This window comes from Miscanthus floridulus, chromosome 8 (genome assembly GCF_019320115.1).
Source record: "Miscanthus floridulus cultivar M001 chromosome 8, ASM1932011v1, whole genome shotgun sequence".
In the NCBI taxonomy this organism is placed as follows: domain Eukaryota; kingdom Viridiplantae; phylum Streptophyta; class Magnoliopsida; order Poales; family Poaceae; genus Miscanthus; species Miscanthus floridulus.
In genome coordinates, this window is record NC_089587.1 from 7,469,012 (window position 1) to 7,480,972 (window position 11,961).

The following is an 11,961-nucleotide window of genomic DNA, read 5'->3' on the forward strand; positions in this document are numbered from 1 at the left end:
CCACTGATTATTTTACAAAGTGGACAGAGGCTGTTCCTCTTAAAAATATGACTCACAAAGAGGTGATTGGCTTTGTTTTGGAGCATATTATTTATAGATTCGGCATACCACAAACTTTAACTACTGATCAAGGTTCATCTTTCATTTCACATCAAGTACGTGAATTTGCCGAATCATTTAAGATTAAGATTTTGAATTCATCACCATACTATGCTCAGGCCAACGGTCAGGCCGAGTCTAGTAACAAAACATTGATCAAACTTATAAAAAAGAAAATAGAGGAACACCCAAAAAGGTGGCATGAGGTGCTATCTGAAGCATTATGGGCTCATCGTATATCTCAACATGGTGCAACAAAGGTAACACCATATGAATTAGTATACGGGCAAGAGGCCGTTTTACCTGTTGAGGTAAATCTAGGCGCCCTCAGATTGGCCAGACAAAATGATTTGTCGGCCGTCGATTATCATAATTTGATGATGGATAGAATAGATGAAGTGACGGATGAAAGGTTCAGAGCTTTGAGAGAAATTGAGAAAGATAAAATAAGAGTAGCCAAAGCTTATAACAAAAGGGTAAAAGAAAAATCGTTTCAAGTTGGGGACTTGGTTTGGAAAACGATTTTGCCTATTGGGTCTAAGGATAATAGATTTGGAAAATGGTCTCCAAGTTGGGAGGGTCCTTACAAAGTTCTAGAGGTTGTCCCTGGAAATTCTTATTTAGTGCAAACTCTGCAAGGGGAAAAATTACCTAGAGCTCTTAATGGGAAGTACTTGAAAAAGTACTATCCAAGTGTTTGGCAAAATGCTTAAAGAAGATAGTTGAATGGCCGATGTTTTTCATCGCCCTCAGAAATTTTTATGGCCGGTGTTTTCATCGCCCTAAGAAAAAACATATAGCCAAATTTATGTTTCATTGCCATAACCGAGAAAGAAATAGCAATATGGCCGATGCTCATATCATCGCCCTAAGCAAAATGCAGACACATGGCCGATGCTCATATCATCGCCCTAAGCAAAACATGGCCGATGTCCTATGCCATCGCCCTAAGTAAGACCCATACAGATGCTCGATGATTGTTTGGCAACGTATTTAGCTCCCTGGAAGGCTGCTGTGTGTTTGTGCTGATCCAGAGTTATGCTATGGAACACAAATGTTTTTTGGCAAGCAAGCTTTACCAAAAAACAGGGGGGCATGTGTTGATAGCTAAATTTGGTCAGGCATGTGGTGCTAGAAGATAGCATGTGGAAGACCAAGCACGTTCACTGGAAGATAACGAATAGAAAGGCCAAGCAGATCCTGATACATGCCGTGCGCCACGGAGACAAAATGATTTGTTGGCTTAGAGAGCTCAGTTGCCATATTGCAGGATCAAAGTCCAGATCCCCCTATATATATGAAGGGTTAAGGCCGGTAGAGGTGGATTTTTTTAGCCAACATCGCCAAACAAAAATCAATCTACTATTTTTGCAGTTCTTATGTCCCTTTTCCTTTTTTCCGTTTTTTCCTCTTCTATCTCCGTTCTTGCCTGCCAAGTTCAGAGATTGCGGCGCTAGGGCCAGTCCTAGTTGCCGCATCCATCAAGCGGGATCTAGACGCCACTTAGGTCCCGTTTGAGATTGATCCGTTGCTGGTCGCTGGGAGCAAGACACGCTTCTTGAAGTCAGCAAGAAGGCCGTGCGTTCTGTCTTTTGCCCTGACAAAAGATAAGATCGGCCAGGTTACTATCTTGATCGAGAAATCAAGAGTGTTGATTGTGAGATCAATTTCGCACGTCAACACCTCCAAACCATTCAAGGTGAAATTCAATGATTAAGGGGGCATAAACATCGGGTTTTACAAGTAGAAGAGATAAATCAGACTTATAGCATAGTTGAAAAGGTCGAAATACATTAATGACAAATGTATATTTATTTAACTACTAAATACTTCTTTGTTAGAATGTAGCTATGTGCCCATGCATGTAATGTGTGCATTGTATTTAGAATAGCATAACACAACTGGCAAGGTTTTTTTGGTGAAACTTAACTATCCGAGTTCAAGTTCTCTATCATATGAGTGCTCCTACTTTTCTAAATTTATTCTAGGATTATTCAACCGACGCTATTCTTTCAATGATAAATGATGTGTCCGTTGATAGCGAGGTGTCAGTGTTGATTTCGTCAATCTGGATATACTTGCAGACCTCTCGGTGATGCTCATAGGGGTAGGGTTGTCATTTGCCTGCATATATTTATAAGGGTGAGTGTTTGTGTTCGTGAGCGAAAATTGTATTGTAAAAGAAGCATGTCATGGTTAGGGCAAACGAGGATTGACCTCCGTGTGTTGATCTAAGTGATGTCTTTAGTTGTACTCCCTCCATATCCTAATTAGAGGACGTTCTGGACATGAGTGTGATTATCCTCGTTTGAGTACTGAGCTTAGCATGGCTGATTTGTGGACTGGTTTCGATCTGAACGAGCCCGGCGCTGAAGATGACGACGCCACTGCGTTCGACGTCGACGAGCATGACGCCGCTGCGTTCGACCTCGACGATCACGACGCCGCTGCGTTCGGTCTCAACATGCCTCTGATGGAGGATCAGAATAACAATGGTAATGATCTCAACATGCCTCCGACGCCGCTCCGTTGAATTGGATCAGAGCATTTTTTTCTCAGACGATTGTTCATTTTTTTGGACAGGGTTTGATTTGAACTTGCCAGTAGATTTTTTTGGAGGAGCTGTTGATTTTGATTATTTACAGAACCATGCTGGTACGTACTACAAGTGCTTGTTAGCACAGTCTTGCTAATAGAATATGCCATGCCTATTAATATCATGAAGTGCTTGTTTACAACTTGCCGTGGCCAAGCATAACTGATTGTGCTTGTTTTTTTGCTGTAAATAGAACATGCTAGAACATGCCGTGGCCAAACAATAAACGTGCTTGTTTTACCCTATAGTTGCATGATTGTGCTTGTTTAAACAGAACATGCTGCCGTGTACTACTACGAATATTATCTTGCCTAGTAAATGTGCTTGCTAATAAAAGAACTTGCTGTTGCTAGCTAAGAATAGAACTTGCCGTGATGTTTAACATTGAATAGAACTTGTTGTAATAAAAGATCACTATGAATGGCCTTGTTTTTTTTTCTCTATAAGTACTAGAAAATGCCATTGTTTAACTTTGAAAAGCATTATTTTTTTTAACAGATCATGTTCAACAGCCCCACCGAAATAAAGAGATGACAGAACACCTCCGCAAACAAGTTTATCAATCTTTGTTGGCTAGAAGCAACAATGGTAAACTAGGCAAGAAGGACACTACCATTGTTGCCGAGCAATTTGGGCTTAAAATTCGGGCAGTTCAAAGGTTATGGAAAAGAGGTAAAACTCAACTTGCAAACTCCATTCCGGTTGATGTTTCAAGTCTAAAGAAGGGTAGAGTAGGCCGCAAGCAAATCCCTGTTGACTTAGATGCATTGAGAAACATTCCTCTAAAGCAAAGAATGACTATAGAGGATGTGTGCAAGGCACTAAATTTGAGCAGATGGCAGATTCAAAGGTATTTGAAAAAAGGCTACCTTAGGCGCCACTCTAGTAGCATCAAACCCTTTCTCACTGAAGCTAACAAGAGGGCTAGGTTACAGTGGTGTGTTGACATGGTTAACAGGGAGTTGCTTGATGATCCAAAGTTTAAGGAGTTGTATGACTTTGTTTTTATTAATGAGAAATGGTTTTACCTACATCAAAAAAATGAAAGATATTATTTGCTACCCGAAGAAGATGTACCACATCGGACTTGTAAGAACAAGAACTACATCCCTAGGCTCATGTTCTTGTGTGCTTGCGCTCGACCAAGGTTTAGGGATGGGGTTTGTACTTTTGATGGTAGGATTGGATGTTTCCCACTTGTTCATTTTGAACCGGCTATGAGAAGTAATGAGAGGACCGGCCGTGTTCGTGGCGACATGGTTATGAAGCCCATTACATCGATCACTAGAGATGTGATTAGGGACTTTATGATCAACCAAGTGTTGCCGGCCATTAGATCCAAATGGCCAAGAGAAGATGTGGGTAGACCAATCTTTATCCAACAAGACAATGCACCCTCTCATTTGAAATTGGATGATCCGGAATTTTGTGCGGCCGCTAAGCTAGGAGGATTTGATATTCGCCTAATCTGTCAACCACCAAACTCTCCGGATTTCAACATTCTTGACTTGGGTTTCTTTCGAACAATACAAGCAATTCAATATAAAAAGGATGCAAAAACTATAGAGGCTCTAGTTCCAGCCGTCAAAGAGGTAATTTGCAATTCATGGAAGCAATTCAAATTGTTCACACATGTTTTGTTGCACAATTGTTTTCTCATTCGTTCTTTTGTTGCACAGTTGTTTTGTAGTCATTCATGGAGTACTCGCCACACCTTGCAAACCGGATGTTTCTAACACTACAAGGTGTCTTCTTGGAAGCAATGAAAGTGAAAGGTTGCAACAAGTTTGAGATACCTCACATGAAAAAAGAAACACTAGAAAGAGAAGATTGGCTGCCATCTTGTTTGCCTTGTGATCCATCATTGCTACATGAAGCCGAAGCTACTCTTGCTGCATGAAAAAATTATAATGATGCTTGTTAGCTTTTGTAGTAGAGACATCTTGTAATGTTGCATGAACTAAACCATTGCTGATTGTTTCATGAACTAAATTTGTAATCTTACCGATGCTTTGGCGTACTCCTTTGTCGGCAGCAAGCCCTTGTAGTGCTCCATGAAAAGCTCGCAGTCCACGTTGATGCGGCCGAGCATGGCATCGATGGAGTAGTCCGCGTGGACGAGACCACAGCGAGGGCATGGGTAGAATCGCGAGTGCGCACGGTTCCACGCTTCGCGGTCCTCATGGACGAGATGGCAGCGACTGCAAACGAAAGCGCCCGGCGGCAAGGACTCCGGCACCACGCTGTCCGCGGCGACCTCATATGAATCCGGCACCACGCCATCCACGGCGAGCAGCACGACCTCATCCGGCTCCTGCGAGTCCAGCGCCACGCCGTCCGCGAAGACCTCCTGCGAATCCAGCATGACGACGTCCGCTGAAACTGGGACCACGCCGTCCGCGGCGAGCAGCAGCGGGTCGAGCGAATCCAGCGCGATGGACAGCAGCGGGTCAGAGTCCACGGACAGCAGCGGGTCATCGACGTCCTCCGTGGCGAACTCCTCCGACTCCGGCCCGATGTCCTCCGCGGCTACCACCTCCGACTCCATCCCGACGCCGTCCGCGGCGACCAGCACCGAGTCCGGCCCCCGCGCGCCGCCGGTATCCATGGCGAGGAAAGGGAGCGCTAGACCCTAACCAACGGACTCTATGGCGAGCAGCTGAGGGAGATGAAGTCTGCGCTGTGGACGGCGAGGGCGAGCGTGCTGCCCTGTTGGCGAGCGTGCTGTGGGCGGCCGACGTCTTCAATCGAGGAGTCCAACGATTAAGTGCAGTAATGACGTCGAGAGGCGAGCGAAGCCGAGCGGCCGGGCTGAGGGGTAAACGCATGCATGCATGCATGCTGTGGGCGGCCCGACGTCTGTGCTGTTTGCATGCATGCGCGTGAGGGGTAAACGCATCCAAATTAGGCCTCGGTACTCAGAACGTCATCCTTTGCCACAAACGCATCACGCTCCAGAACGTCCTCTAATTAGGATACGGAGGGAGTATATACCAAATAATATATGTATGGATGATCGATGGTGTGGTTTAACCAATTTAATCGAATCACATGACTGACCCCTACTAATAGAAAATTATATTAAATAAATGGCTTGATCATGAATAAATTGATACGGTTTATAGGATCAGAACCACACTGGCTTTAGTCAGGCGACGTATAAGGATTTACAGCTCAGCATATGCGGAACAAGACTACAACAGGTCGTGCTCCAAGCACATTCTGTTTAAATATGACACATCACGGCCAGGAATCCTATATATCTTCGGGATGGTAGAAACTTACTTTTTCTTTTCTTTTTTGAGAAACTTCAGACTCAATTAAACGACAATTGTATCTGGGATACAAACGCCTTCCGGCGGTCTGAGCAGCCACACATGTATGCTAGCATAAATATTATTCCTTACTAGATATATGCCCGTATGTTGTACCGGGGCCACGGCACAAAAAGACGATACACTTACAGTTATTTAAGCCACATATGTTATAGGAAAAATATATTAAACTTTGCATACAATTTTTCTAGCGCACCTGATAAGAGAACGCGCAATAGTTCATTTTTTCTATTTGTGATACTAATATATATGCATACTGGGTCTCTCTATATATAATAAAGTCACTCAACTTATATTTCTAAAAGTGGATGGATGCGAGATAATTCATAGAGCTTGTTCTCTAAAAGTGTCTAATCTACTAACTGAAGCTTGTTGGAAAGCTTATCATGGGATATTATATTTATCTTTATCCAGATGCAGTATCAGTCACACTCTGCGTATAACTTTCTTTTTATCTCCAAATGGCAATGATTTCTACAGACTAAGTACAAATTTAGGTGGCCTATGCAGCCGCTGTACTAATGAAAAACACCATTATATAAAATCTCTATAACTTATTACTACATTGGACCACTGTCAAAGCAGTTATCAATCCGTATATAGAAGTTCTGCACAGAACCATTCTTATTTCCTCCATGTTTAGTTCGGCCAATTCAGCGCTGCCAAAATCACTGTAGCGACCTGTAGTACACTGTAGCATTTCGTTTGTATTTGGTAATAATTGTCTAAACATTGACTAATTAGGCTCAAAACGTTCATCTCGCAAAGTACAACCAAACTGTGCAATTAGTTTTTGATTTCGTCAACATTTAGTACTCCATGCATGTACCATAAGTTTGATATAACGGGGAATCTTCTTTTTACATAGTGCCAAAGTTTGGAATTAGGGTGAACTAAACATGGCCTTCAACTGAAACCTGGACATACTTTCTCCTTGTTATCTACTATCTACTGTACCTAAATAGGAGAACCCCACTGACTTATTTTCGTACGATTTCATGAAGCCACGTCATTCAGGTCCCACCACCACAAATCCCGTGCACAGCAGCTAAACCATCCTCGTCTACACGTATTCACAGCTCATGTAGATGCGCCGATGAAACTTCTTGCGCACGTCTTCGTAGGTTGATGCCTTCACTAAATGCACATAAAACTACACCACAGCGTTTTCTCCTTCCCTGCAATGACTCCCATGCCTCGGACCACACAAATACAGTAACTCATGATATCAATTACTCCCTTCGGGCAGCTTTCTAAGAGCAAGGCTAATAATACAGCCGACTCGCTGGTTGTAAGGTTCCTGGCAGCCTTCTCTCAGCCCACTCATACAGTAGTTAGCTCTTTACAGTTAATACATGGCCCACTTGTCTCTCTCACAGACTTTCTTGGTTTTTGTGTCCAAGCCGGCTGTAAGCTTACAACCCGCTTCTCCTCTCTCTCCTCCTCTTTCTCCTCCACCTCAACATTTAGTCGGCTTACAGCCTGCTATTATACTTGCTCTAAGGCATTCTCAGCCAAAACTCATATACCAAGGAAGGAGAGTAAACCACGCATGCAGCTCGTCGCTCAATACCTGTTGGTGTTTCAAACCATCGACGAGTAAATTTGTGATTTTGCGCATCTGGTCCAGATGGTGTGCTCGGAGGACACAAGGATTTATACCGGTTCGAGCAGAATATCCCTACGTTCAGTCTGCTACTGCTCATGTTACCGGTATTGGTTTGTAGTAGGGCTTACAAATGGGTGAGAGAGAGAAGGTCCTAAGTCTCTGGTGAAAGGATCGAACAGAGTTGAGTCTGGTTGAGCTCGTCGAACTCCCCCCCCCCCCCCTCCGTGGGGCGTCCAGCTTCCCCTTTTATAGATGAAGGGGAAGGCGCTGGTTACATGAGAAAAAGGGAGAGAGAGAGAGAAAGCGAGGGAGAAGAAGACCTCTAGGGTCGCGGCATCCTTCATCTCCTTTATGCGGGTCCTGCCGGTTCTGTAGATGATGACAGAGACAGCTCTACGTCATGGTCCTGTTCATCACTGCAGGCGTCATCAGCAGGTCACGGTGCTTCACTATGTTTCGGCGGGTGGCGTGGTCAACAGGTACTCCTGTCAAAAGCTGTGCGGGGATTAGGCAGCACAGCGCCGGCACGCCCGACACTGTTGGCGATGTGAGCCCCAGGTATGGTCCGTTGTGGCCACAGGCCACATCAAGACGTGTCCACTTCCCTCCCGGTGTTAGAGGTTTGACCCTGGGTTCGTACTCTTATACCCATAGTGGTTGGAGACGGTGCGGACCCCCGTGGGGCCTACGTTCCCGCTGGAGATCGAATCCAGACCCTCGAGGTCGGGCGAGGCGGAATCCCCCCTCGAGGGGTCTGGCGAGACGAAGTCTGCTTCCGAGGGGTCGAGCGAGACGAAGTCCGTGCCCTCGGGGTCGGGCGACACGGAGCCCGCACCCTCGGGGTCAGGCGAGACGGAGCCCACGCCCTCGAGGTCGTACGAGACTCTAAATACGCCCTTGACCATCTGAGTGAGTTAGCGTTCGTGGCCATTAGCTTCCTTCTTCTAGGTATCCCTAATCTCGATACCCGACAGTTGTCCCCGAGCCTGCGGAGGAGTAGAATACTCTTTTGAAGGCTTTTTTAGACGGAAGTATTTTGATGGCTTTCATCTCCCCTTGAGGGCCGCGGGATGTCTTGGTAGGGTTGTGATTCCTTTCTGTTGTGATCGGACTCTTCGGGAGCACACATCTACGGGATTCAAGGGGTCAGAAGAGATTTCTCTTGACTCCGAACCCTCCCTAGGATCCGATCAATCCGCCATTGATATGCGACCACGTATTCGGTCTCCTTGCGAGTCCAACTTCCCCCAAGCCCCCACGCGTAGCAGGGGTCTGGTCGAGGGGTCGGCTCATCTTGTGGTCATCCTCCCTCAAGCGTTTTTTTGATAAAACGAAGGGTTGAGCCGTGCCTTATTTTCCTCGATGGACGAATCATGGTGCTCGGTGAGCTATTAATGGGCTAGTCCGAGTGGGGTCCCGGCATCCCGTTCATGGGGGTCTAGCATGGGTCAACTGGTGACCGACTCCAGATTCTTGGCGGCTAGTCCATATAGTTCTTGGGTCTGTTCTACCGGTCCCAAGGGCTCGTTGCCTTCCTTCGGGGAAAAACCATGGACCGTGCACTGGCCAAGACTCGAACATGGGCCAGGATGCCTGTAGCGCTCGTGTGCCTAGGTATTGGCCGCTAATGGGCCCATCCCTTACCATCCCTCACTCTAAGGGTACCCCAGAGCGGTTGTCAACCCATCGGTAGGCCAACCTTCGAACTCCTGGGCCTGAATGGGCTGTGGGAGTGTTTTTAGCTCTGTATCCCTCCATACCTGTGACAGTTTTTGGCCCACTGAGGGGGCAAACCGTCATCTGGCATGCCCTTCGAGGGAGCAGCTAGAGGTGGCGTGCGCACGATTCTTGGAGGGGCAAAGTGATGGGACGTGGTAGGCGCATCGATCTAGGCAGACGGTTCACCTCTCGCTCCACCTTCCCCTATAAATAGGGGGCCTTTCCCCTTCGTCTGTGGTACCCCTAACTGCAGCCTCGCCTTCTCCGCTCCTCCACCGCAAATGCCCAGATTTCTTGCTCTCGCCCTTCCGCCATAAGCGCTTGAATTACTCACCCTCGCTCTTCCTACCACAAGCGAAGTCCTCATTCCTCTGCCCTTGCTTCCCATGGAGTCGTGGTATAGCTCCGACGTGGATGGAGGGCCTCGTCAAGCGTGGTCTTCTCCGTGGGAGGACTGATGCGGCAGAGTGGCTCGTGCCCGACCACGAGGAGCTGTCGGCGCCACCCGATGGCTACATCGTGTCCTTCGCTCCCTTCCATGAGCACGGACTCATGATTCCTCCCCACCCGTTCTTCCGGGGATTGCTACACCATTACCAGATTGAACTGCTGCACCTGAATCCCAACAGGATCTAACACATTATGGCCTTCATCATTCTGTGTGAAGGATATCTAGGGATCGAGCCCCACTTTGAGTTGTGGAGGTACTTCTTCTCTGTCTCCCTGCTCAAGAAAAGGGATAGAGCTAGGGACCTGTCGGTGCCGATGGGATGAGCGGGCATCCACCTCCGGGGGCAGCGGTCTACCGAGTATATGCCTTGCCAGCTATCGAGGTCCAACAAGGGGTGGCATGAGCTGTGGTTCTATGTGAAGAACGACGTCACCGCCACCTTATCGGACTTCACTAGGCGCCTAATCGAAGAGGCGCCGCATGTATAGTCGTCGGGGCCTCCCGAGAAGGAAAAGAAGAGGATCCGTGACCTCCTTGACGCCATCGCGTTCCTAAAGAGCCACGACCTTCGCAGGGCCGGTGTCATCTAGGTGACTAGGTGTATCAAGCGAGGAGGGTGGCGCCGCTGATGGCACGCGCCCTCCCGCTGTACGGGATGACGCCCGGCACACAGCTTGGCGGGATGGTGCTCGCCCAAGGGCCGCTCCATGACAGTGAGGTTGTTCAGTGCATCAAGGAGGCGACGGAGGAGTCTAACGCCATGTTGCTGATCCCAGGACACCCCATGATGCGGCCGGACACGGGTTTCGTTGAGCTATCGGTAGACTTAGGTTTTTGGGCCTCCGTCGCGCCGTTGCCAGAGCACACGGCCGTGAGGGCGGTGAACTGCACCACGGATGAGAAAAGAAAGAAGAAGAAGAAGAAGAAGGATGACAAGAAGGCGAAATGGCGGGCGAAGCTGAACTGAGGAAAGCGGTGGCAAGGCTCGGATGAGGAAGAGGAAGAGGAAGAAGAAGAGGGAGGCGATGGTTCTGGGTCACCCATCCAATGGGATGATCTAGGAGGAGGGGATGAGAACCCATCCTTGCCACAGGCGGGACCCCTCCCATGGCATGCTTCAGGGCAAGAGGGGTAGCACGCGCCCCACGAATCGGCGAAATCAAGCCACCCCGCTCTGACTGGGCCTTCCGAGGCACCCCCAGAATCGGCGGAGACCGACCGCTCTGCTCTATCCGGGCTTTCGAGCAGAGGGAAGGCTTGAAATGGCAACATGCCGACGAGGCGTAGCCGAGGTCAGGTAGGCCGACCCCAAAACGACACTGTCCAGTGGCATCGAGGTGAGTTAGGAATCTTTTTGTCCCTTGGCACTAATGAATTTTTGTCATAAACTGACCGTTATGTCTTTCGTAGCATTGGAGGACATGAGACTCTCCTAGGCCCTTCGGTAGATGCGCCAGGAGCCGACTGGCGTTACGCTGGAGGTGAGCTGGTGGCTATGTTCGCGAGCAGCAGATGGAGGAGGGTGTGTCCAGGGCACCTGTGGCAAACATGGCGTGGCTGGGTGTGGCCGCGATGTCACAGGCGAAAATGGCTTTGCCGGAGCCATCATCCACGCAGGTGGTGCCTCTATGGCGGGGCAGATGAAAGAGGGCACACCTGAGGCATCCTTAGTGGATGTGGCAATGGGGCAGGCCTGTGCATCCACGTCACCCACACCCTCTACCGCCGAAGGGGCTGCGCTAGAGGAGTTGCTGCTGCAAGAGGGGTCGGCGCCGCTTGGGATCGGCACGGACACTACTATAGAAAATCTTTTCTGCAGCATTTTAGTTTGGGGCTTCGAGGCGGGCAGCCTGGTTGCCCGCCTCGATTATTCGAGGCAGGGCAACCGGGCAGCAACCGCCTCGGTTAATACATTAATCGAGGTGGACATTGTAAAATAACAGACATGGTTAATACTTATTAACCACGTCGGGCATTGTAAAATAATCGCCTCGGTAAATCATTAACCAAGGCGAGCATTATAAAATAACCGCCTCGATTAATACTTATTAACCGAGGGGGGCATTGTAAAATAACCGCATCGATAAATCATTAACCAAGGCGGGCATTATAAAATAACCGCCTCGGTAAATCAGGCCCAACCCGCTAGCCC

General features: G+C 48.1%; 1 protein-coding gene across 2 annotated transcripts; it reads left to right on the forward strand.

Annotated features, from left to right (window-relative positions):
• The first annotated feature begins 1,503 nt into the window (after positions 1-1,503).
• Positions 1,504-4,634, forward strand: LOC136471033 (uncharacterized). Of its 2 annotated transcripts, none has more exons than XM_066468763.1 (5): positions 1,504-1,798; positions 2,184-2,594; positions 2,683-2,754; positions 3,194-4,287; positions 4,386-4,632. In XM_066468763.1, exons 2-5 carry the CDS (start codon positions 2,426-2,428, stop codon positions 4,593-4,595), a joined length of 1,545 nt encoding a protein of 514 aa, XP_066324860.1. In that variant the 5' UTR covers positions 1,504-1,798; positions 2,184-2,425; the 3' UTR covers positions 4,596-4,632. The 2 variants fall into 2 exon arrangements, with proteins under 2 accessions (XP_066324860.1, XP_066324861.1); XM_066468764.1 differs by having other exon boundaries at positions 1,505-1,798; positions 4,375-4,634.
• Positions 4,635-11,961: the final 7,327 nt, after the last annotated feature.

What these genes read in the sequence shown, in the direction of transcription:
- LOC136471033 (XM_066468763.1), top strand. Translation starts at nt 2,426, where the DNA reads ATGGCTGATTTGTGGACTGGTTTCGATCTGAACGAGCCCGGCGCTGAA. An exon ending in TTATTTACAGAACCATGCTG is followed by an intron (nt 2,755 to 3,193) that starts GTACGTACTACA and finishes TTTTTTTAACAG; the next exon opens with ATCATGTTCAACAGCCCCAC. An exon ending in TAGTTCCAGCCGTCAAAGAG is followed by an intron (nt 4,288 to 4,385) that starts GTAATTTGCAAT and finishes GTTGTTTTGTAG; the next exon opens with TCATTCATGGAGTACTCGCC.